The following is a 25,175-nucleotide window of genomic DNA, read 5'->3' as shown; positions in this document are numbered from 1 at the left end:
TTGCCCTGCATCCCCATTCTGTGCCCAGGAGCTGGGTGAGCAGGCAGCCAGCCCCACCGTGGCACCCAGTGACCACCACACACCACCAGTCCCACTGCCCATCCATACACTGCCCTACTTCTGCACTGCCCACATCCATGCGACATGCTGCCTTGGGCAAGCACAACACATTTCCTCCTTTATCTGCCCCTAAAGACAAGGACTGCCCAAAGTAGGGGACCAAAGCCCACGCGGCTCCCAGCTCTCCCATCGCTTTAAAGCCTGGATGAACCAATAGGGAAAAAGAGAACGATGAAATATCGATGGAAGGAGTTAAAGCTGTTTATTCACCAGCAGTTGCACAGGAAGCACCGAAGGATATTTCATAACCCCACGGTGAGGGGAGCGGCTCCCTCCAGCACCATGAACTGTTTCACAGCACAAGGTCTCTAAGCCAAGTCCCACGGGACGCTCCCAGCACCGCCACCACGGCAGCTCCCACGTGCTCTGGGCTGAGAGCACAAACACACACCAGGAAACTCGATAAGCATGAGCCCTTTGGGATCAGCAGCTTGGACCAGAGCACGGCCCAAACACATGGGAGCAGCAGCACAGCAGGGCTGGGAGGTGGGTGAGCTCAGCTGAAGCATCCACACCCAGCCTGCATCCCAACAGCACCGCAGCCAGGTGATGAGCAAGGAAAACGACCCCTGAAAAAATCAATGTGAGCTCCAAAATGCTGACCATACACCAGGGCAAGTCTGAAACCAGAAAATGCTTTATTGGAAAGGTACAAAAAAACCAGTCACTGCAGCTAAATTTACAGCAATAAATTACGTTGTGGCTGTCAAGAGAAAGTAATGGACACATACACAGGGCTACTCGCCTTACAAACAGGAATCCACATTGCTTGGTATATCAATAATTTATTTTATAATAAAAAAAGCAGCACAAAAATAAATATTGAAATGAAATTACTGAGTAACCACAGAGGATAGAATGAGCTGGTGATAAAAAAAAAAAACAAAAAAAAACCCAAACAACTTAAAACAGAAGACTTCTATCATTAAAAAAAAACAAATGAAAGCAAGTATCCACCATCTACGGAAACACCCCAGCAGACTGAAATACAGACGAAGGAAAACAAATCCACGTTACAAAAGTTTTTTGTTTGCTTTGTTTTGTTGTTGTATGTTTTGTTTGTTGTTTTTTTTTAATCCTTTTTTTTTGTTTGTTTGTTTCTTTAAATAAAAACGATCATGACGACAAAGTTTAAATGATTCGAGAGAGGAAGAAATTAAAACAAAAATCAATGCCACTTTCTCCTCCTCCCCGGGTCCGAGCCGTGCCGCAGCCCAGCCCTGCCGTTGCTGCGCTGTCAGCTGGGGCACCACGGTCTCCTCCGTCAGATGGCAGAGCTGGGCGAGAGCTGAGATGCTGACTCGGGTCTGGAGGTGCCCTGGAGGGAAAGGTTTCCCTACTGCCACTGGAGAGCTCAGCAAAGACACCCAAGAGACCAAGGATGTCCCTCCTGGTGCTGCCCCCCAAGGTACCTGGGTGGACGCTTCTGGCTGTTTCCAGCATCCCAAGGTACCCACATCACGCTGCAGAAGGGGCAGAAAGGCCCATGGGGGAGGATCCCAGTGCTCAGCCTCAGTGCTCCTTGGGGAACAAAGAGGGGCAGAGAAGGGAGCCCAGTATCCGAAATACCGCAGCGGATTGATGTGGTAGGGAGCACCCGGTGACCCCGCGGCAGCAGCCACGCTCACCTTGGGTGTCAGGCTTGCAAGGGCAGGACGGAGAGAAACAAAACAGAATAACAACTTAAAAATAAGAACAAACAGAAACAAACCAAACCCCAGAGGAATGCAATGCGACAACCCCAAGCTGGAGGGCCCTCCGGGGTGGAGGGTGGAAGAGTTGGGTCTCCATGATGGTCAACAGCTTTTGGGTCATTCCTCCCTCCACGTTACCTTGCAATTCTGATCCCCCTGTGGAAGTTTAGCCAGGACATTTCATTCCCCTCCAGGTCACCACCCAGGGAGGGAGCCCTGGACCGGCGATTTCTTTTTTAATAAAGATTTACAGTATCAAACTTGGAAAAAAAAGTATCTTTTTTTTTTTCTTTTTTTACGAAAAATCTGTACGATAAAATGTATATAATTATATATTTATATATATATTTCTCTCTCTTTAAATATTTCCACGTGGTCCTTATGGATATCCAATATGGATTACCTACCATGGCTATGGTATCAACAGCTATAACAACACCCAGGCCTCTTGTTCTTTATCGAGTGACCAGAGATGGAAGTGCCTACCAGCACTAAACTAAGCGATCACTTGGACAAGCCTTTGGCACCCTTCCATGAACTGGAAAAGCAAGAAAAAAAACAATAGAAATACTTGGCCACAAGGGAAGTGCCACATAAAGATACGTTTCTCAACAGCAAGAAGACCCTACGGAACAAAGTTCAACCTCCATCCCCCTCCGTGCCGTTGGTCTGATTTCCCCCCGCAGGGGCCAAGGGCAGCCTGAGGGTGTTCCTATCTAGCCAGGAATGTCATGGAGCTCTGGAGCTGTTCTAAAGACTGGAAGCATTTGGGCATTTACAGATCAACTGGCCTTTTTTTGTCTCATTTAAGTTTTCATTTAAAGCCCCAGCAGTGCCAGGAGTCTCCATTTTGCCTGTTTCCGGAGGCACCTGTAAGGTCTGGGATAGTTTCCAATGTTTGCGAGCTGGAGAACATGAGAGGACCAGGAAATGACAGTTAACATTTTTTCTCTTCCTCAGCTTCTGCTGTGGGAGTCAATAACTGGTACTGATACACAGGACATCAATCTGCCTGTTAGGAGATAGGGAGGGAGTGGAGGAGAAATGAGGTAACGCTAAGTGTCATCCAAACTCTATGTGTTGGAAAATCACTTGAAGGAAACTCCCTGCTCCCCTCCGGTATATGCAGCTCCGGTAGGGGTAAGAAGCCTTCAGGAGGAGGCTCACCTGCCCCTTCCCAGCTCCGTAAGGTCATGAGCATAGGTGTCGAGGACTGAACAAGAACCGAGGCTGAGGCTCCTCTTTTCATTAACCTATTTCACAAAGAACCCTCTTGGGGAATCCAGAGACTCCAATGACAAGGTGGAAAAAAAAAAAAAAAAAAAGAAAGAAAAAGCAAGCTAACTTCTTCCAAAGGCAAAGAAAGCTTCACTGGAAGTCTGCAAACTCACTGCCTGTCGAGACAAAACAAAGCCCCAGACAACAGATCACACAGGGCAGTTGATGCCTCCATAATGTCCCCTTTGCAACAACGGTGGCACTCGATTAGTGCTCTCTCAGTCCAAAACAGCAGTGAGCTCCCCGCCATCTCCGGCTTCTATTCCAGAGCCCAAGTCCTCTAAGCCCTGCTCCTCACCTCATCCATCAGCAGTCTCACTCTCTTCTCACCTGCATAACGACAGGCATCGTCCATTCCACAAGTCTCTGCCCTGCAAAACTCACAGTCCCTTTTTCCTTCCTACTTCAATCAGAAAATTAAAAACGAAACACAACAGAACACACAAACACCAACAGAGCTATTTTTTTTTTTACAGTGACCTGGACACATTCATCTTTTCAGCGCTGCTGTGTGACAGCAGAATTCCTCCTTCTTGGCTTCCCACTTCCTGCCCATCGCCGGGCCAGAAATCCCTCTCCCAAACCACTGCTCAGAGCCACACACACGACTCCTCGGTCCCGACCCTTCCATTCCCTATGCACATGGATTTCCATCCTGCCCTCCTCACATCTCCTGGGGTAGTTCACACATTCCCAAGAGGAAACATCAAGTTTCGGGGTCACATTCACACAGCTTGTCTGAACACTGAAGAGTGGCCTCATACAGCTCCCAGCCAACCTCCTCGCAACCCTTTGCTAATCGACGGAGCCCAGAGCGCCCAGCTCTACAGCCAGGATGCTCCTTGCTCACTTACCAAGGCTCTAACTCCTCCTGACTGTGCTACAGCCCTCCAGTGCTTCACAAACACCTTTCCCAAACCCTCTGCACAAACCCCTTCTCATAGAGCTGATCCCAGCACATCAGCCCCTCTGCCTTGCATCGGTTCTGCCTCCACCTGCTAATGCTTCCAGCTCTTCTCTTCCTCGTCTCCCCTTCTCCTCCCCACTACACCACTCTTCACAGCACCTACCGTGCCTCCTTCCCTTAAGCTTCAGGGAATCCAGAGATAAAAGAATAAAATAAAATAGAATAAGCCGCTATTTCAAGACTGTGGATCATCTGGAAGAAATACACTGCATAAATATACCCAATTCACAGGACACCTCAGGGAAGGAGCTACAGGGAAACGTGGGCTTGGAATAAAGGAGGCTGCAATGTAGTTTTTCATAGGCCACACAGGTAGTGAGGCGTATTAAAATATGTAAAATATATATTTTTCCATATTTTAACAGCATGGATTGAAAACAAAAGGTTATTCCTAGTGGGTGTGGTCAGACCCAAGCATTAATCTCCATCATCCTCCCACTCCCATCCACTCGTAGCACGATGAAATTCAAACCAAAATGCCTATTTCCCTGCCCTCGGAACAGCAGATGGAAGTGGGAAGAGAAGGGGAGACCCTTCTGACAAGGAGTAGGATGCCACTAAAGGAAACTCTTTTCCATACATTCATCTCACACGATGATTTCTACGGTCCATCTGTTTCCTGGCTCTTGAGCATCATTCACAAAGGCTCTGGAGGCTCCTCAGGTATCTTCTCCCAGCTGGAAACGCTGCCCACGGCTGCGAGGAGCTCGGGGAGGCAGGGGCAAGGAAGTAGATCTTGCAACTTGTACTGCAGACACAGCTCAAATCCTGGACACGAGGGGTTGATGGAGCCACCGAGTCCAGAGAGAAGCAGCCAGTTAAGTTCCCTTTGTAGGTATTTTTTCTTTCCTATTTTCTTCCTTATTTATTTTATTTTTTTATTATTTTTTTTTAATTTTTGGTGTTGTTTTTTTTTTGCACTTTTGGAAGAGAGTTGTTAAGATGCCAATTCTTGACGTGACCAAGAACTCCAGAACAACGCGTAAGAGCCTCCTCCCTCCCCCCTTCCTCTGCAAGGCTGCTAGTTCCCCCCACCGAGGGCACTAGGACGCTGCTGAGAACGGCACGGAACTGGATGAGATTTCGGCTGATTTCACGATGGTGATGACACTGGTGGTGGCAACTTTGGTCGGGGTAATGGGCCCTCGCGCCACAGTGCGAGCAAAGGTCTGGAGTGCTTCGTACTTGGAGCGCAAGGCGTCCAGCTCTAGCTTCATGCTGCTGTTTTCTCTGGCCAGCTTCTCTACCTCTTGCTGCAGCTCAACCCGCTGCCTCTCCAGCTCCTCTTTCTGAGTCACGCGCTTGATGCGGCAGCTGGCAGCGTAGCCCCGGTTCTTCAGCGTGCGCCTCCGCTGCTTCAGACGGATGACCTCCTCTTTAGTGAGACCCCGCAGGTGCTGGTTCAGCTCCCGTACAGACATTGACACGAGTTCATCATCGCTCAGCACTGGGGCATTCTCTCCCGACTCCTCCTTTACCTGCAAACACCAATGGCACAGGGGTAGCAGCAGCCCTGCAGGAGAGGCTGATGGGGACAGCGGGGGCTTCACCTCAGCATCCTACTGGAAATGCCCCAAAGCACTTCACAGAGCTTGTGACACTGCCACCACTGCGGGGTGACACATGGCAGCGATGCAAGCAGCGCTCCCATCTGGGTTCAGGTCACCTTCTCAAGTCAAGGACAGCAGTGAGCCTCATAGGAGCATAGAAACATAGAACGGCCTGGGTTGAAAAGGACCACAATGCTCCTCTGGTCTCAACTCCCTGCTATGTGCAGGGTCACCAACCAGCAGCCCAGGCTGCCCAGAGCCGCATCCAGCCTGGCCTTGAATGCCTGCAGGGATGGGGCATCCACAGCCTCCTTGGGCAACCTGTTCCAGTGCGTCACCCCCCTCTGAATGAAATTCACTTAAAAATGAACAGTGAGACTTTTAAGGACTCTGAAGGTACACAAGAGGAATACCAAGGGCTCCTGCTTTTCTCTGAAGGACATTTGCTACCACAGCTGTTTTCAGACCCTTTAAGACACTATTATTCTGTCTCTTCAGAGACTGTAGATACCTGGAACAAAGAGCCAGGACACAGCAGAGCACAAACAATGCACATGTGGTCCACCATACAGCAGGTATATCCAAAGCATTTACTGTCTGCTGGATCAGTGAGAAAACAGGTGGGAGCTGCTTCTCCTCAGTGCATCTTAGTGCTGAGAGCAGAAGTGCTGCACTGTCAGGCCTGGGGCACTGCTTTCAGGATGCTGCCAATGGCCAGAGGTCTCTGGGGCAGCAGATGGGATGATCTGGCCTTACGTTCTTTTGCAGAGAACTCAGACTTTTAAGTACAACCAATATTCTTCTACCCATCTATATGGGAAATTGGTAATCACCGCCTGAACCTCTGAATAATGAGCTGAGGCAAGTGTTGGGTCAACTGTGGGAGCACAGGTGAGAGTAATTTAGCTGTGCTCCAGGAAGGGGTGGAGCTTGACTCCACCTCCTCTAGACCTCATTTAAGGGCTGACCACCACAAAGGCAGCATCTTAAGGAGATTGCCTCAGCATTTCCCAGTGAAGGCATCCATATTGGTGAGTCTTTCCTTATAAATAACCTTTTGAATATCTTACCATCTTTGTATCATTTCACCTTACACCATCTCCCCAAGAACTTCTATGTAGATAATATGAAATTATCATATTATAGGAGTCTCCCAAAAGAAGAAGAGACGTGCCATGTATGACAGCATGGAGCACAGCTCTGAGGCAGCCTGCCCAACACCCAGCCCCCCCAGCACAGCCTCTCCCCTACCTTTAATGCCTTGTTCGGTTTGGGATTAGTCGTCATAACCTGAGCACAGTCTTCTGGACAAAACTGCTCAGAAATTGCAACTGGAAAGAAAAAACACAAAACAAGATTTTGGGGTTAAGACAAATCTCAGATGTGAAGGTAAGTTAACAGAACAGCACTCCAAAACCCCCGACATCATAGGAAATTAAACCACACGAGGAAGGAGGCAGAGATCAGTCCGTCCCATATAGGAAGAACCTGTACTGATAGTCACGTTGCTTTTCAATGCTCAAGCCCTTATGTTTTGTTCTTAAGCTCAGAGAGGACAGGGCAGGGAGGGAAGGACGTGGCTGATGCCGCAGCCATGCACTGCCCAGGCCCCACTCACTCACCTCCCTCCAGTGGCATCCGGACACTCCGGACGCCCTATTAGGGACTGATTGAAGAGTTAGCTCTGCTCATAAAAGGCGCCGAAAAGCCACAAGACAACAACTCCATTCTCATTTCGATGCTTATTAACCCAGCTTGACACTGAATCAGCAAGACAGAAATAGGCTGCCTGGTTTGTCACCTGCTCCCAGCACCGTCCCCACCCAGCGCTCCCAGAAAAACCCAAACACCAGAAACAAAAGCCCCCTGTGATGACAAAGCAGCAGCTCAGCGATGCTCACAGCCCAGCAGCCTGATGCTGTCTGGCAAGGCGGGCGCGTGTCCACCGACAGCATCCTCCGCCAAGACGCTGCCCTTCACGCTCACCTTAACCGAGGACAACACCCAGCCGCAGCTCAGCAATGTCCCTATCTAAAACCATCACCCTACAGCACAGCGGGTACCTACCCCGGGAGGGGCGGGCACAGCAGTGCCACCATCACCACCTCCGCCCGTCGCTCCCAGCCGGGAGGGCTCCACGCCGCGACGGTCCCCCCCCAACCCCGACGCTCCAAGGGCTGCGCAGCCGGCGGCACCGCGTCTGTCTGTTGGAGTCCTCTCCTTCTCTCTCCCCCCCCCTACCCAGCCGGGCCCGAACCCTCCCCATTTCCACGTCTGCGTCGTGTCACACATCCTAATCATTCATGAAAAATCCAGCCAAAGCATCCCAAGCATGATTCCCGTCTGATAGTTACCATGGTGACCTTGGGAAAGTAGCCAACCCCGAGACAGTCGGCATGGCAACAGAGAAGCCCAAAAGCAATAATGACTTCAGGTCATGTCTGTGCAAAGACATCACCGAGTCGGCGGAGAGTAAACAAACTCATTCATAGCTGCGAACGGGGGGCGGAGGGAGCGGGGTGCCGAGGTGGGCAGTAAGGCTGCAGGACACCACCCCGGCTATCAGGGCATGTGGATCGGTTCCTCCTCTCTTTTTCAGCTCGACACAACCCAGTGCTGCGAGTCTGCCAGAGGAGGGACAAGGACGAGCACGCTCCCCAGCGCTGCTCTGTGATGAATGGAGCTCGGAGCGAGCAGCACCTCCCCGAGCCCCCGCTCTGCTCTCTGCCCCACACACACGGCTCCAGCCGCCCCTCCCGTATGGCACCGACCCCACAGCCCCCTCCATCGCCCGGCACCTCGCTGACCTGCACCGGGCTTTGCCTTCAGACCTCAGCGCTGCCCGTCCTCGTCCTCCTCATCGCTTCCCCTCCGCCGCCCACCCCGCTGTCCAGGCAGGCACGGAGGAGGAAGGAAAAGCTCGGCCGGCCGAGGGGAGCCGAGAGCTGCCAGTGCGTAAAGGAAGCGGCCGGCAGCCCCCTCCCTGCACGCCGCGCAGGCACTTGGTGCCATAGTTATGCAGTGAGTCACCAGCTGTTTACAGAGCGCAGCTCGCATTCCCACAGCATCAGGAACTCTTCCTCCCCTCGGTATCCCCCCTCCCTTCACCTCCCTCCCCCCCAGCCCTACAAGGATGGGGTGCGAGGTGCGGGCGGAAAAGGGAAGGTTAAGCAGGCGGTGATGGGGCGGCCGCACTGAAAGGCCTTTGATCTGCACCCAGCGGGGCTTCAAAGAGCCGATGGAAAAACTGAATGGGGCGTGAGGCAATGGAGAGATGCACTGCGATGGGGAACAGGAGCGGGCAGAGGTGGGAGCGCTGTGCTGGGGCAGCGTGATATCAGAGCAGCAGAGAGGCACCACTCACACTGCTCAGCTCCCAGAGATAAGGCATCCCCAAGGTTAGGAAGCAAAAGCCCCAGGGTAGCAGCAAATCACCCCATAGACACCGGGTGGCGTCTCCCAACTACGCTGCTTCAGGGTCTGCTGGGACACCACCTGCAATTTGATTACTACAACCCTTTTAGTCTTTGCCCTATTGCTGCTCATCTTCCCTTAATTGCATTTGCTGCATCACGTCTCAAATTAGGAGCTCAGCTTTTTTGGAACGAGGACTGTCTTACATCTCTACCCTGTAAGCAGCGTGACACACTTAGGACACTACATAAATAAAGCAGTGAGTAGTAATACACCAACGGTACGTGCAAAGGCTTCCACAGCTCAGATCCACAGCCAGTGTTTTGACTGTGGGTTACATAAAGAGCCCTTGTAATTCCGCAATAAAGTTATCCATCAGCAGCCTCGCCAACGCCCTCACCCTCTCTCTTTCTCCTGTGCCATTGGCAGCACCCACTAAAAACAAGGCACCCCAATGTCTCCATGCTGAGGGTCTCAACACGGAGCATCCCTGTGCTCTGAAGGGGAAGGCAGCAGAAAGCCGAAGCTTTCCATGTGAGGATCACAATGAAGGCAAAAGGAACCACGCCAGAGTGCAACTTCAGACTTTCCACGCTACGGGGCTCTCACAGCGCGTTACGCACCGAGGGATTACCATCAAGTCAACGCCGACACCCAACCACTGCGGATCAACTCCAGTATTAAAGCTCTTTCTACACCGCACAAAAAGCCTGGCCAGAACACGAGGGCCTGGCAGGCAGCCCTGCTGGTGTTTAGCTTCCATCCCGAGACAAGCACAGCAAACTGAAAACACGCAGCCCTCACCTTCAGCCGGGCCAGCAACAACTTCCAGAGGGCAGAAAAACAGCCAAGTGCTCCAGCAGCAGCAGCAGGGATCTCCGCCATCCAACCTCAGCACGGAGCTGAGTTCAGTGGGGAATACTCCTCTTGTTCCCAAGTACAGGGACTCGATTTCTAGGCAGCTGCTCCAGCAAGTCACTAAAATATCGGGTTTAACCCCAAGTGATGCTCAGCTCCACCTGCACTTACTGAGGGCAGCTCCAGAGCCAACAGGTGAAGGCAGCTCCAGTTCTCACCTCTGTGTGCCACAGAGCCCCACTTCTCAGCCATCACACAGAAATCCAGTTGGCGGCCGGTCACGAGCGGTGTCCCCCAGGGCTCAGTGCTGGGGCTGCTTCTATTAACATCTTTATTAATGAGCTGGATGAGGGGATTGAGTGCACCCTCAGTAAGTTTGCAGGTGACACCAAGTTGAGGGAGTGTTGATCTGCCTGAGGGGAGGAGGGCACTACAGAGGGACCTGGATAGACTGGATCAATGGGCCAAGGTGAACAGCAGAGTTTCAATAGGGCCAAGCGTCAGGTCCTGCATTTTGGTCACAATAACCTCAGGCAACCCTACAGGCTTGGGGAGGAGTGGCTGGAAAGCTGCCTGATGGAAAGGGACCTTGGTGTGCTGATGGACAGTCGGCTGAATATGAGCCAGCAGTGTGCACAGGTGGACAAGAGGACCAGTGGCATCTTGGCTTGTATCAGGAATGGTGTGGTGAGCAGGACTAGGGAGTCATCCTGCCCCTGTAATCAGTATTGGTGAGGCCTCACCTTGAGTACTGTGTTCAGTTTTGGGCACCTCAGTACAAAAAGGACATGGAGGTGCTGGAGCAGGTCCAGAGGTCAATAAAGCTTGTGAAGGGCTTGGAGAATATGGCTTATGGGGAGATACTGAAGGAAGTGGGGCTGTTTGGTCTGGGGAGGAGGAGGCTGAGGGGAGACCGTATTGCTCTCTTCCAGTATCTGAAAGGTGACTGCAGCAGAGCAGGGCTGGGCTCTTCTCATGGTTGACAGGATGAGGGGAAATGGCCTCAAGTTACACCAGGGTAAGTTTATGTTGGATATCAGGAAAAACTTCTTTACAGAAGGGGCTGTTAAGCCCCGGAATGAGCTGCCCAGGGAGGTGGCTGAGTCACCATCCCTGATGTGTTTAAAAACCATTTGGACGTGGTGCTCAGGGACACAATTTAGTGGAGGGTTATTAGAGTCATGGTAGTGTGGTTGGGCTGTGGTTGGACTCGATGATCTTTAAGGTCTTTTCCAACCTGAACAACTCTGATTCTATGAACCCTTTCCCTACTCTGACAGCATTCACATTCCATAGGACAGACTGACACTTGTCATTCATTTGTAAGGAGAGAGGGGAGGGCTGCGCTCCCGGTGTGAATCAGACAGCAGGAGCATATGTAAGGCAACGTATTTGACATGAACAGAGAGAAGACACAAGGAGGGGTGAGTCACTGTTTACCGTTCTAGAGGAGCTCCGCACAGCCCTCGCCCAGCTGGCCAGCTTTCCATTTCCCTTATGGATCGGAACCAGCATCCAGCAGCAAAGAGGAGCTTCACGAACCTTCAGAGCAAAGGCAAGAGCTGCCAGAACACGGCTCTATGAGGCGCTCTCTGGGGAAGCCTGGACGGAGATCAGACAGCCCTTGGTGGTTGGGTAAACAGCCTCGTCAGATGCTGCAGAGCCTGCGGTCAGCGAGCAGAGCACCAGGAGGGCACATTGCACCACATCACAAATGGGACCTTGGGGAGCAGGTGGCCAAAGGGGACAGGTACAGGACACACAGAGGTGGTGCTCATTGACCACAGGATGCAGCACTTTTTCCATCATGCACGTACAGGGGGTAGAGCTACACTACAATCACATCTGAGCATCACTAGTCCAGGCAAGCTGCGCCTGCGAGCAGCAGCCAGCTCACCCATACACAGAGCAATGCAAGGACAGGTCAGGATCCCCAGTGTCCCCATGCCATTGCCAGCCAGCAGGTCGGACACCTTCAGCTGCTGCACAGCAGTGGCATTCAGGTCCTGCAGCACCGCAGAGCAGGGCTTTGCTATGCCTGCTATCCCACTGCTCCAGAGCTCAGCAGCAGCGGGACGGCTCCTGCCTCTCCCCCAGCCCTCGTGTTTATGGCCATGGAGCTGCATGGCTTTGTGCTTGCTTCATGCTTGGAAGGCTCAGTGCTGGGGTTTGAAGATAGCCTGAAACAATAGCTCAGACAAGTGGAAACTGCCGGCTCATCTCGACAGGGTGCTGAGCCGGAGACTTCCTGAGAGCTGAAAGCCTCTCGAGCACTTCACAGCTGGATGTTTACAGCACGGCCAGCTCAGCACACAGCCCCCCAGCGCCAGAGCTCCCAGCTGTCCCCTCCTGCTGCCCAAACACAGTCACAGCCTCACTGTGCTGCCCGCTCTCACCCCGCTCATTCCACGCCATTAATCGCTTCCCAACACGGACGCACACGGGGTGTACTGTGCTGCTCTGAGCTTTCCCTTTCGGATTGCACACAGCACCGAGCGAACCGTGAGCTGCAACAGATTGCTGAGAGAGCACGAGAACGGGATGAAACACAACAAACCACAACGAGGGGAGAGGAAAATGCTGACGATCGGTCGCCTGGCTCAGAAACAGCTCCGAGGCCGGGTGTGAACCTGCACCAACCATAGGTACAGACACGTACCGTGCCAAGCTGAGCCTCCAGCTACGGACAGCCGCCGTGCCCCATCCTCGCGGTGACCGCAGGGACAATTAATTAGCGGCCAGCTCCCCGTTAGGTGCCGGCAGAGTTAACTCCGCTGCCTGCCGGCTCTTCGCGGCGCCATTGGGCAGCAGCGGCGTCCATCACAGCGAGGAAGTGACTGCGCGGGGAAGGAGCTGCGCTGCGCTGCGCTGGGGGACGCGGAAGGAGAGGGGAAAAGCAGCAACACGCAGCGCTGAGCGCAGACACGGCCAGGTAATGAATGCTGTGAGTGCTGGGGTATCAGCGATGGCACGGAGCTGCCTTCCAGCACATCCCTCCCGACGGCTGTGCCCGTTCCCAGCCCTGCTCGGGGCTGTTGGAACTCAGAAGGCAGGTGACAGCAATAGAAAGGCCCTGTAGCTTTCTGTGACAGCGCTGCCCAACGGGCCCGTTCCCAATTCGGGACCTGGTGGCCTGCTTTTGGTGCAGCTCTGGGACAGCCCCGCGGGAGAGCAGCGGGAGGAGGGCGGCCGTCCTGCAGCTCCGCTCTCGGTTCCTCTCCCCGCTGTCCCCACGCCGCTCTCCGGCTCTGACCTTCCCCACCTCCACGAGGAGCTCGGAACGGCTTTTCCCCCAGCCCCGTTTCCGAGCAATAACGACACTCATCACCATCATAACAAAACCCCCGGCCGTCCCGCGCGACGGCGGCTCAACACGAGGAGGCGGCGGGACACGGCGCTGCCCCCATCGCTCCCCGCAGGAAGCAGCGCCGCGCGTGGCCGTGGGCCGGGTCGCGCTCTGAGCCTCCATGCGCGGCACTGCGCGGTATTTCCAACCAACAACAGGTTGACCCCGCTCTATTTTACGCCTCGCTCTGAGCTCCAAAGGCAGCACGGAGCAGCAGCCCCGACTCGCGGCAACTTTCTTTCGGGGAAGGTGGGGGGTGTAGAACGGCGCCACGTGCCGCCGGGCCCGGTGCTGCGCGGGGCGGCGGCCCCACGTGCCGGCGCGGTGGTGACTCAGCACTTTCCGCTCGGGTTCGACCCCACCCGAACGGCACCGCGCCGGTTCCCCCATCCTCACAACACCTCCAACCCCCCCCCGAACCTCCTCTCCCTCCTCCCCGATCTCTATAGTGTTGGCGGAGGCAGAACCGCGCGGCCCCCCCCCACCCCCCGGCCCCACCCCGCCGCCGTGCCCGCGCCCGGTGCTCACCTGCGTGTCGGCGGGAGCGCGCGCGCGCCCGTGTCGTGGGGGGGCGGCGGCGGCGTCGTGGGGCGGGGGGCGGCGGCGGGGGGCGCTGCTGGGGCTCGGTGCCTCCCTGAGCGCCAGGTCCCGCGGACAACAACAAGCGCGGGGCGGCCCCCTCCCCCCCGGCCGCTCCGCCGACCAACCAGCGCCCCCGCCGCTTCCGGCACGGCGCGTCACCGCGCGCGTCACCGCCGCCACGCCCCGCCACGCCGCGCCCCGAACGCGCGCGTCACCGCCGGCCCCGCCCACGAGGTTCATTCATGGCTGGGGAAGGGGCGGGAAAATGGGTGACGTCACCAGGCCACGCCCACACAACCTCCCGCCGGCGCGCCCCGAAGTCCCGCGCCCGCCACCTGAGCTCTGGGCAGCGGGTGTTGCATCAGTGCTACCAAGGGAAACACCCACCACGACCCGACCCTCCTGCAGTGCCAGGTCAGCGCAGGTTGAGCCAACCCAGCAACCCCCATCGAAACCGGACTCCTGTTGCGTTTATGTGCGGGGCTATTTATGGCTGCATTGCGAAGCCAGCGCCGGCTCTTTGCAGTCTGTGCTTTGCAGCCTCGGGGCCAAACCTCCTCCAATAGCTGAGGGCTGCACTCAGACTAAGGTTGAAGCTGCAGTATTGCTGACTTCACCCCTCCTGTGTTTGCAGACTCTGCTTTAAATCTGGCCCGTTGGCTGAGCCGTGCTGGGCTCAGGGTTCAAGGGCAGGTCTGAGCCAGCCCTGTGCTCCCTGCTGGGCTCTGCGTGTGTTTTGCATCCTCATCTCACTCTCCAGCTCACAGAGCCCAACGAAGGACAGGAGCCCTATGGCCAACAGTGTCCCCAGTGCTGCTACCCACCCTCTGCAGGTGGTGGTACAGCCACAAGGGCCCTGTTTGCATCCAGGACTTCTCTCAGGTGGTGGCTCTTACATGTGGTCTCACCCACTGCTGAGAGCCAAAGTGGGACATTCTCCCCTGGATTTGCAAGGATGAACATATTGTGTGTGGCTTGGTAAAGGGGGGTGGCTGAAATTCAGCAAATTGGCCATTCACAACAGATCTGGGTTTTTGTTTCCATTCCAGAAGAGAGCAGCTCAGCTCCAAAGGTCTGTTGTCTTTTGCTGCTGACCTTTAGACTGAAGTGGCCTTCGACAGCAAACAACCAGCAGCTCTGATCTCCTGAGAGTGCAAACCTGGCTGGGAGCGTGCACAGACACACACTGCTTAACAGGAGAGTGTGAGCACGTGGCAGAGAGTGCAATGGGTGAAAAATAAGGGGACAAAAGGGGCCTCTGGGGGAGCTGTGGGTCAGCCCCACTGCTGTGTGCTCAGAGCAGGTCAGGCCCCATAGAGTGCTCAGCACGGGCATCTCTTCCAGCTTCTGCTTAGGCTAATCACTTTGATCCTGAAAAGGGGAGGCTGGAAATGTGACTGTGCAGCATCTTGAGACCCAATGTATACACAGGAGAACTGAAAACAAAACTCATCCATCTCCCATATTCTCCAGCACGGGGCTTTGGAACAGCACTGGGCATGGATCTACCTGTATGTACAGACACATTGCAAATGCACAGCAAAGCAAACCGGGCGAGAGAGCAGCCGTGAATTCAGCTGAGAGGCGGCTCAGCTGGCGCTGCTATTAGAGAGGAGCGGTATCTGCTGGGCAATTGCTCGGAGTTTTACGGTGGAGCAGTCAGAGCTGCGGCGCTGCGAGCCCCGTGTCTGCGCTGCCTGCACCGCCAGCCGCCCGCAGCCACAGTATCAAGAGGAGACACATGTATGTAAGCGCCTGGCACGGACCGGGTTGTGCCCCCGTGCTGGGCTGGGGGTCCCGCATCCGCCGTCCTTGCACTTATTGGCAGGGCTGGTTCTGCGCCCCCTGCCCAAAAGGCCGTCGCTGCGTCGCGGTGCCCCGGCATGAGCGTGTGTGGCCGGGCAGGTGCCGTGCCGAGGTCGGGGTCGTTGTGCCGAGGCGGTCCGGTCTGCATGCAGGGTGTGACGGTGCCCGCTGTCCCCCATCCCCACCAGCAGCCCCGTGGCACGGGATGGGACTGCGGGGTGCTGAGCGGGGCGAGCCATGTTGGTGCAGGGCCAGGGGAGGGACGGTGGGATAAAATCCGCTCTCCAGCCAGAGGAACCGTGCTGAGCTAATGCCGATTGCGGGGTGCAGGGGAGCGAGGTGTGGGCGCTTTGGCTGGAGGTGGGGAGGAGAAAGTTGTGTCCTTGTTTATCGCTCTGGGGTTGCTCCCTGCAGGCAGCAGGAGCGGAGGCTCCGCTTCGCTTGCAGCCTGGAAGGCGTTTGCCTGAGAAGTTTCTAAAATCATATGTTATCAGTGGGAGGCGAACGCTGACGGCATATTCCCTGCTGTCCTGCCCTCTCCAGGCTGAAAGCTCTGACTCAGGGCTTTAGGAACAGGCAGAGAGGATGCTCAGGGCAGAGGATGCTCCACACCTCACGGCTCCCAGCGCTGTGACTCTGCCCCATTGGGTGGGGGGGGGGGTCTCACTTTTGTTTGCCATCTTTAAATTCAGACCTGGGCAAAACTCTTTGCAGGAACACTATTACCAGCACAGAGCATGCAGAGTTCGGTCTGGTGGTCACTGGGGCTGCAGCGGAGCCTCGTGGCTGCCTCTATGCCGTGGTGGGGCCGGGCATGGGCAGCTCCAGGCAAAGCCATCCTGTTTGCTATAAGTTTGCAGAGCACATCTCAACCAACACAGAAAGCTCCGCATCAGGCTCAGGGAAGCCTCGCATGAACTTCCCATGGCCACTTCCCATAACCGTCCACGTTTCACCTCTCTCCCCTCGCTCCAGCCCCAGGACAATGAGGTCGTACCAGAAGCTGAGGACGGCGGTGCCACAGCTGGTATTGAGCCAGGAGGAGGAGGAGGAGGAGGATGCGACCACCCCGACACCTGCTGGCCGCAGCAAGCTGGCCCCGTGGTGGGTGGGCAGCGGGCTGCTGATCACCGCCGTGCTGCTGAGCACCATCACCGTCTGGGTGCTGCGACAAGTGTCCAGGGGCTGGCACGGCCCCGCACCGCCTGCACAGTGCCACCTGGTCCCCGAGAGCCACCGCTATGACTGCTACCCCGAGAGGAACGTGGTGGTGACCCAGGAGCTGTGCGAGAGCCGGGGCTGCTGCTTCATCCAGACCCTCCCTGCAGTGGGGGGCAAGCGGGGGGTGCCCTGGTGCTTCTACCCACCCGACTTCCCCAGCTACGTGGTGCAGAGCCTCAACCAGACAGCGCTGGGCATGACGGGGCTGCTGGTGCGCAGAGAAAAAGCCTATTACCCCAAGGACATCCAGATGCTGAGGATGGATGTGGAGTTCCAGACAAACACCCGGCTGCACATCAAGGTGAGCGTGCATCCAGCTCTATTCCAGTAGGTGACTGTTCCCTGCTCAGAGAGGGGCTGGCATCTGCTTTGCTCCTGGCATGAGCACACATGTCCTCAATGAGCATCTCCAGCCCTTTGTCCTCCTGCTTTGCTGGTTCTCATAGTGTCTTTTCTCCCCCTCACAGATAACTGATGCAGCCAGTCCCCGCTATGAGGTGCCCCTGGAAGTTCCCCGAGTGACAAAGAGAGCAGAAAACCCCATCTACAGCCTGGAGATCTCCCAGGACCCCTTTGGGGTGCTGCTGAGGCGCCAAGGGACAGGGACAGTGCTGTAAGAGCCCACCTCTTCTGTGCATCCTTTCCTCGGTGGGATTCAGTGTGCCGCCCTGAGTGCTTTCCTTAGGGAAAAACACACCTATACATCTCAATCCATTAGTTACCATTGCTTTCATCATCATTCTCAAATGGGGACACAGCAGCACGTGGCTTTCTGGCCGTGCAGGCTGGAAATGTGGCCATGCAGGACTGGGTGGGGTCAGCACCCATCCCCAAACCAGTGCAGTACCCCAAATCCTCACCAGTGTCATAAAGCAGCTCCAAACTGTGTCTTGAGCAAGGCACAGCCGTGGGATGCAGGTCCCCAGTGTGTCACCAAGGATGGACCTGGTGGCTTGGGGAAAGGACCAGCAAAGGGCCACAGCTCTGCCTGCCTGGCTTCGCTTTTGGGTTTCTCCAGAGAGCTGTTCATGGTGTGGGACTTCCCCAGTAAGCTCTGGGTCCAGGCTTCTGGGTCCCCTCCATGGCTTTGCCTGTGCTGAGCCATGGGGAGCTGCAGTGCTCACTGCAGGGCAGGGTGTCCCAGTGCTCCCCCAGATCCCGTCCTGTCCTCCTCCCTCCCATTTTGAGCCCTGTGGTCTGTCCTTTCCTCGGGAGCTGCTTATCAGCAAGGGCAGCTGCTCTGCTCCTCAGCCACGTCGCCTCCGTGGTTAATTATAACCGGAGTGGAAACTGCTGGTGTCAAATGAACGGCTGTGCCGGGTTGGGTTTGCTGGGGTCAGGATGTGCCACCAGCCAGACCCCATTCTGCCCTGACAGGGCTGGAGGTGGGATGGGACTCACTGCATTGCAGCCATTGGGGTGCTTCTAGAGGGAAGGGCACATCACAGTGAGGGGATGACCATCCCATGGTTGCCTCCTCTCCCCCTGTGTCACCTGGCAGGCTCAACACCACCGTGGCTCCCCTGATCTTCGCCGATCAGTTCCTGCAGATCTCCACCACGCTGCCCTCCAGGTTCCTGTATGGGCTGGGGGAGCACCGCAGCACCCTGCTGCACAGCCTCGACTGGAACACACTCACCCTCTGGGCCCGTGATGTGGCCCCCACGGTACCACTGGGGCAGGGAGTGCTCGTGGGGAGGATTTCAGTGCAATTGCAAGGAGAAGCAGCTCCTGTGGCTGCCAGCTCCAAAACTGTCCCCACCTCCCCATGTGTCAGACAGTGACAGATGCTTGGCTGGGTGCTGGCAGCTGATGTGACTTGGGAATATTGGTTAGCCCAAGTCTCATGGCTCTGGGCTGAGCTGCTCTGCCCGGGAGCTGCTCTCTCACCAGGCAACCCCTGCTTGCAGGAGTCCTTCAACCTGTACGGCGCTCACCCCTTCTACCTGCTGATGGAGGAGGGCGGCGATGCCCACGGGGTTTTCCTCCTCAACAGCAATGCCATGGGTAGGTGTGTGCCATTGGTTCGGGATCTTGGGGCAAGAGGAAGCCATAAAAGGGAAAAGATGTGGTCCGATGGCTCCGTTATTGAGCTGAGCCATCTGTTTCCTGGCTGAAGTGAGACTCTTTAGCAACTGCCAAGCAGTTTAACCACACGCCCAGCTGCTGAATTGCTGTCGGGAAAGCGAATCCCTCACATGCAGCTCTGTGCCCATTTCCCATCTGCCCAAAGCAGCCTTGCCCCGAGGCTGTCAGGGTGTGTGATTCCTGCCCAGATGGGGATGCTGCCTGCGCTGTCTCCAGCTGTTCCCAGCTGAGCTGTCTGTGCCCTGCAGCTCCCTCCTGCTGGTAGCCCCATAGGGTCCTGTTTTGCCAGTGATGACACTGGTGGTCACCCACATCCCCCCCTCCAGCAGCCATCTGGGACCGTGCTGCTCCAGCTGTGCTCAGCCTCATTGCAGCTCTGCTTCCCAGGGTGAGCCTAGGGCAGAGCATCACCCAGCTGAGGTCTGAGGGCTCAGCCATGTGAAAAACCCGGGATCCCCCTGACTCCTGTACACTGGAGCTCTCAATTCATTCTTCACTTCGGAAACAAAGTTTGAGGAGGGATGTGAAGGAAGGCAATGCGTTTGGAGTTTAAGTGGGGGCCAACAGAGAGCACAGCTTTCAACTTGGAGAGTGTGTTCATAGAGAGCTTTCTGCATGTATAAACCAGTCATCTGCCCAGCCTGTGATGGTTGAGCCCTGGTGCTGCCTGGCCCCATGCTGGGATGCTCCCCAGGTCTCACTGTGCTTTTCTCCCCACTGTGCACAGAGGTGGCCCTGCAGCCTGCCCCGGGCCTGACCTGGAGAACCATTGGAGGTGTGCTGGACTTCTACATCTTCCTGGGGCCAGACCCCAACATGGTCATCCAGCAGTACCAGGAGGTGATAGGTAAGCACACACACCATTAAGTGCTCTTCCCTTTGTCTCTGTGTCTGCATCACCCCAACCCATCCCCATCCCTCCAGGAACACCATGTGGTCACCCCGTGCTCTATCTCCCCTTCTCCCTTCCTCTTCCCCCCCCCTTCCTCTCCCATCCCTTTGCCATGCTGACATTGCTGTTGGGCACACTGCAGGTTTCCCAGCCATGCCGCCCCTCTGGGCACTTGGCTTCCACCTCTGCCGCTGGGGTTACGGCTCCAGCAATGAGACCTGGCAGACTGCAAAGGCCATGAGGAACTTCCAGATCCCACAGGTACCCCATGGAAGGAGGGAGGGCTGGGGGCTGTGTGCTGCTGCCTGCTCTGAGCCCATTCCCCACAGGATGCTCAATGGAACGACATCGATTACATGGACGGGTACCGGGACTTCACCTTTGATCCCCAGAAATTTGCCTCCCTCCCATCACTGGTGGAAGATCTCCACAAGCACGGGCAGCACTACGTGATAATCTTGGTACTGGTCTCACTCACGCTCAGGGCTGTCACTGCTTCAGAGCTGGGCTTGGTGGCTGCAAAGCAGGGACCTCTGGTGTCTGGGTGGTGGTAGCCAGATCCAGGACTGGGGATTTTTGTCAGCAATCTGCAATCTGCCATTGGAAATCCCCTGTAAAGGCAGGGAATGCTGAGATATGGGCCAGGTTATTGCTCTATGCTCCCATCTGCTGCGGGAGCATGGGGAAGTGGGCTCCTCATCCTCGTGGGCAGAGGGACCATGACCAGGGTCTGGGTTCAACTCGTGGTGCTCGACACAGGAATCCCCACTTCCCCAGCAGTGCTGAGCTCTCGTGACCCCACAGTGATGTCCCACTGCCAGGAAATGGGATGTGGTTCTGCTCATTGTGGGCAGCAAGTGCTGGGGCTCCTGGGGTGGAGATGGAACCTGGGAGGGGACGTTGGGTTGCTCCGGACAGATTGAAGTCCTCTTTGTACCCCAAGCTGTGACCTGATGCTTCTTGCACAAGTGCATGATTTCTTATATTTATCCCCCCTTCCCCATAACCCCATAACGGGTCCCCGGGACTTGCAGAAGTGACATTATAGAAAATGAGCCTGGAAGTGTTGAAGCAAGTTTCTGTTCCTCTTGGTTGAAACAGTCACTGTGTGCGGGCTCTGGCTGACCCTGCCTTGACTGTGCTCTCTGAATCACACTGGCATTGCAGGGGGAAGGGGCTGAGAGATCCCGACCCTCTGCTCCATCCCCAGGACCCCGGCATCAGCAGCACCAGCCCACGTGGCTCCTACTGGCCTTTCGATGAAGGCTTGAGACGGGGTTTGTTCCTAAACACCACCCAGGGGCAGACGCTGATCGGGCAGGTGAGGAGCTGGGGGAAACCCTGGGGGCTTTAAAGGAGTCAGGCTAAGGTTTCTTCCCTCCTGCTGGAGGAGAAGGCAGGTGGCTGAATGCCAGGGCCCTGCTCTCAGTTTTCACCTCGGGGCATCACCACCCGCCTCCAGAGCCAACCCCTGCCCTGGCGGAGGCACCCGAGCAAGTCATATGAGTGCAGCGGGGCTGGTGGTTCTGCCTGAGGCCGATCATCTGATCCTCTCCCTTCCTGTTTTTGAGGTGGGAAGGGGTTGCCTGTGATGCTCAAACGCCTCCAATCTGCTCCGGACCCACAGCCAGTTTGTTACCCATTACAGCCACTTGCTCCTCCTGGCTCTCCCTGTCCTACTGTAACTTATAACAGCCTAAAACAAAGAGGGGAAAATGACCCAACTCTGTGATTCCAACACTGTAATTTCTGGAGGGAGGTGAAACACAGAGAATCGCAGCTCTTCCCCATCACTGGCACATGCAGGCAGATGCTGCTCTCCAGCTCACCCCGTGGTGCTCGGGGGGGCCCTGTGTCCTTCAAGATGCTCACAGCCTCGGGGTATCCCCTTCTCCTTAGTGTTCTGCCCTGCTGAACTGCTGCTCTGCCACTTCCCTGCAGGTCTGGCCTGGTTACACTGCCTACCCCGACTTCTCCAACACAGACACACATCAGTGGTGGCTGGAGAACCTGCAGCGCTTCCACACCCATGTACCCTTCGATGGCCTCTGGATCGTAAGTGCTCCCTGTTGGCTGGTGCCATCTCCCTGCTCCTGGAGCAGCAGCCATTCCCCAAGTGTTGCTTTTCTGGCTTCATTGAGTTTTGGCAGGAAAACACCCCAAATATTTGTCCATCTGTGTGTGCTGAGCAAAGGGGCTCCGTGGTGCTGGTGGTGTGGGAGGGAGCCTGTGGGTTCCAGCACACCCATCTTGTGCTGCCCTTTAGGCGTCACTAATCCCCAACATCTCACCCTTCACACTGCTCTGTGGTTTCATAGGACATGAATGAGCCATCCAACTTCATGGATGGGTCTGAAGAGGGCTGCCCACCTGGAGAGCTCGACAGCCCCCCGTACACGCCGGGTAAGGAGGGCGGTGAGATGCAGGCTGCGCTGGTAGGTACCGTGTGCTCTCATTGTGCTGCAAACTGAGTGCTGTGGAGGAAAACCATCCTTCCAACACATCACATCTCTGTTCTGCACCCTGAACGTGCCCATCTCTGCTTTTGTGTGCCAATCTCCATACCTGAGCATTGCATGCTTGTAGCTTTACGGGGGTGCCATGGGAGCTCAGTTTGCATCACGAGGGGCTCTGCGTCCCTCACCCTCTCCACCTGATGCCAATGGTGGCTGTCCCTCCCGGCAGCTGTGCTGGGCAATTCCCTGACTGCCAAGACGGTGTGTGCCTCAGCGGAGCAGAACGAATCGGTGCACTACAACCTGCACAACCTCTACGGGCTGAAGGAAGCCGAAGCGACGGCAAGGTACCCGAGCACCACGGGGAGAGGATGGGGGAGACCGTGCTGCTCAGGCATGTCAGTGTAGGAAAAGAAGTGGGGTTTGAGGGCCTGAACCTAAGGGAGATGCTGGGGCTGCTCACAGCCTTGCACAGAGGAATGAGGAGAGGAGGGAGGATAAAGCCAGTCCTGTTCCACACCCAGGGTCTGTGCTACCCATACCCCCAGAGCTGTCTGTAGACATTTAAGGGGTAAGGAGACTCCTCAGGGCTGCTCTCACCTGCACCTGGGTCTCCCCATTGCCTTCCAGCGCCTTGATCCGGATCCGAGGGAAGCGTCCCTTTGTCATCTCCCGCTCCACCTTCCCCAGCCAGGGTCGGTACTCGGGTCATTGGCTGGGTGACAACAGGAGCCAATGGAAGGACATGTATTACTCCATCCCAGGTGGGTGGTACGATCTCCCAGCCCCAGCCGTCCCCAGGAAGCAGCCCAGCCCTGTCGGGATTTCCTTTCATCCTGCATTTGGGAGGTGGTGGAGGCCACGAAACTCCCCATACCCTGCTGAGCATCTCTACCCACCCGTCTGCAGGGATGCTGAGCTTCAGCCTGTTTGGGATCCCACTGGTGGGGGCCGACATCTGTGGCTTCTCCGGCAGCACCTCGGAGGAGCTGTGCACCCGCTGGATGCAGCTTGGGGCCTTCTACCCCTTCTCCCGCAACCACAACAACCAGAACGAGAAGGTCTTTGGTGGGATGTGGGATTTGGGATGTTGGATACAGGATGCTGGATTTAGAGATGTGGGATGTAGAATGCAGGGGGGTGCAGGCACATTTGCCCCATGGGGATGGAGATGTGGGTGGGGATGGTGCAGTTGTTGACTCCCTGTGTATCCTCCAGGCCCAGGACCCCACGGCTTTCAGCCCCTCGGCCAGGACAGCCATGAAGGACGCACTGCTCACCCGCTACTCCCTCCTGCCTTTCCTCTACACGCTTTTCCATCGTGCCCACCTGCAAGGGGAGACCGTCGCCCGGCCTTTGTTCTTTGAGTAAGGGCACCCTGATGGGAGCTGGTGAGATGCTGGCTGTGGTCGGGTGGTGGAAGAGCAGCTGGTGGCAGCTTTGCCTCCATCTCACTGCAGGTTCCCCTGGGATGTGGCCACATACGGGCTGGACAAGCAGTTCCTGTGGGGGCAGAGCCTGCTGGTGACACCGGTGCTGGAGCCCGGAGCAGACTCAGTGCTGGGCTATTTCCCCCAGGGCGTGTGGTATGACTTCTACACGGTGAGGAGCACCATGGCACTTACATTCAGGTTTTGGATGGTTTGCATGAGGCTCTCAGGGGATGCTGAAGTGTTGTAGCATCACCAGCCATGGGGCTTGCTACCCAAGGAGCTGCTCGTGGCCACATGCTTGAGCCCATCACTGTGTCCCTGACTCCTCTTTGTCCTTTGCCCCTTCCCAGGGCTCCTCTGTGAACAGCAGTGGGGAGATGTTAAAGCTGTCAGCCCCCCTGGACCACCTCAACCTGCATCTCCGGGAGGGTTCCATCCTGCCCACACAGGTGAGCTCCCTGCTGCCACCTCCCTGGGCTGGGGGCAGTCTCAGAGGAGTCCCCTGCTCCTCCTCAGTCCTCAGCATATCGTAGCCCTGCCCACCCCATTCTGGGCACACAGCCCCACAGCTTCCTTTGAAACCCAGAAACCCGGGATCACCAGCAAGGCCACCCGAGGGAACCCTCTGCGTCTCATTGTGGCCCTGTCCACACGTGCCACTGCCTGGGGGGACCTTTTCTGGGATGATGGAGAGAGCCTGGACACCTTCGAGCAGGGCAACTACTCCTACCTGGTGTTCAATGCCACAGAGGTGGGACATGGTGGGGAGGGCAGGGGGGTGTATGGGACACCTCGTGCTCACACCTCCCCCTCCTGCAGAACATCTTCACCTCCAACGTCCTTCATGCCAGCACCGAGGCCACCGATGTCACCATCGATGCAGTGAGTTTCTATGGAGTGCAGGAGCCGCCCAGCAAAGTCCTCCTAGATGGGCAGGAGAAGCCCTTCTCCTACCTGGACAACCAGGTATGGCTTTGTCTTGGTGTGTGCTGACCTGAGGGTGCCCATCCCTCCTCTCCCAGCCCTCATTGATGGGGGGCAGGAGGGGGAGGATGGTGCTTTTGTGCCGTGTGTAGGGTTGAGGTCATTGCAGTAAGAGCTGGAGCAGCTCAGCTGTGCTGTCCCCTCATGTCCTGCAGGTCCTCACCGTCAGTGGCCTCGGCCTCGTGCTCAGCCAGGGCTTCTCCCTGCAGTGGCTGTGAGCTGTGTGGGCACAGCGCTGCCCTGCCTTGCCATGACCCAATGTGCACGTTCCTGCTCCAGCCCTCAAGGCCAGGATGGTAACACAGCACCAGGGACTGTCACCTGCTGTCACCCACTGCTGCAAGGGGTGTGGGATGGGGTGGGGGCTCCATGCTACGGCATCAGTGTGGGGTGAGGGCCCCATCTGCAATAAAGGCACGTGGAGAGCTGGGTGTCTGGGTGTCCTTCTGTCACCACATGTTCTGCAGTTCTCCACCATGCTCCCCA

General features: G+C 56.2%; 2 protein-coding genes across 8 annotated transcripts; one reads left to right on the top strand and one right to left on the bottom strand.

Annotated features, from left to right (window-relative positions):
• Positions 1-739: 739 nt before the first annotated feature.
• Positions 740-14,004, bottom strand: MAFK (MAF bZIP transcription factor K). 3 transcript variants are annotated; one of them, XM_015876776.2, is made up of 3 exons: positions 13,756-14,004; positions 6,861-6,940; positions 740-5,537 (listed from the first exon to the last, which is right to left on the bottom strand). In XM_015876776.2, exons 2-3 carry the CDS (start codon positions 6,894-6,896, stop codon positions 5,103-5,105), a joined length of 471 nt encoding a protein of 156 aa, XP_015732262.1. In that variant the 5' UTR covers positions 6,897-6,940; positions 13,756-14,004; the 3' UTR covers positions 740-5,102. The 3 variants fall into 3 exon arrangements, with proteins under 3 accessions (XP_015732262.1, XP_015732264.1, XP_015732263.1); XM_015876778.3 differs by lacking the exon at positions 13,756-14,004 and adding an exon at positions 8,417-8,643 and having other exon boundaries at positions 4,350-5,537; XM_015876777.3 differs by lacking the exon at positions 13,756-14,004 and adding an exon at positions 7,677-7,932 and having other exon boundaries at positions 4,350-5,537.
• LOC107320667 (lysosomal alpha-glucosidase) lies at positions 12,281-25,114 on the top strand. Of its 5 annotated transcripts, none has more exons than XM_085514626.1 (21): positions 12,706-12,813; positions 14,859-15,552; positions 16,591-17,137; positions 17,304-17,449; positions 18,338-18,503; positions 18,747-18,843; positions 19,652-19,771; positions 19,959-20,077; positions 20,146-20,277; positions 21,027-21,137; positions 21,758-21,871; positions 22,135-22,219; positions 22,502-22,619; positions 22,903-23,036; positions 23,182-23,333; positions 23,491-23,639; positions 23,733-23,874; positions 24,056-24,154; positions 24,292-24,456; positions 24,525-24,671; positions 24,845-25,114. In XM_085514626.1, the coding sequence occupies exons 3-21, from the start codon at positions 16,601-16,603 to the stop codon at positions 24,905-24,907; spliced, it is 2,796 nt and encodes a 931-aa protein (XP_085370752.1). In that variant the 5' UTR covers positions 12,706-12,813; positions 14,859-15,552; positions 16,591-16,600; the 3' UTR covers positions 24,908-25,114. The 5 variants fall into 5 exon arrangements, with proteins under 5 accessions (XP_015732255.2, XP_085370752.1, XP_015732253.2 ...); XM_032447702.2 differs by lacking the exon at positions 12,706-12,813 and adding an exon at positions 14,135-14,223; XM_015876769.3 differs by lacking the exon at positions 14,859-15,552 and having other exon boundaries at positions 12,281-12,813.
• The last annotated feature ends 61 nt before the right edge of the window (positions 25,115-25,175 follow it).

This window comes from Coturnix japonica, chromosome 13, assembly GCF_054131305.1.
Source record: "Coturnix japonica strain WE chromosome 13, WE-NBRP24, whole genome shotgun sequence".
Taxonomy (NCBI): domain Eukaryota; kingdom Metazoa; phylum Chordata; class Aves; order Galliformes; family Phasianidae; genus Coturnix; species Coturnix japonica.
This window is presented reverse-complemented; position numbering and strand designations above follow the sequence as displayed.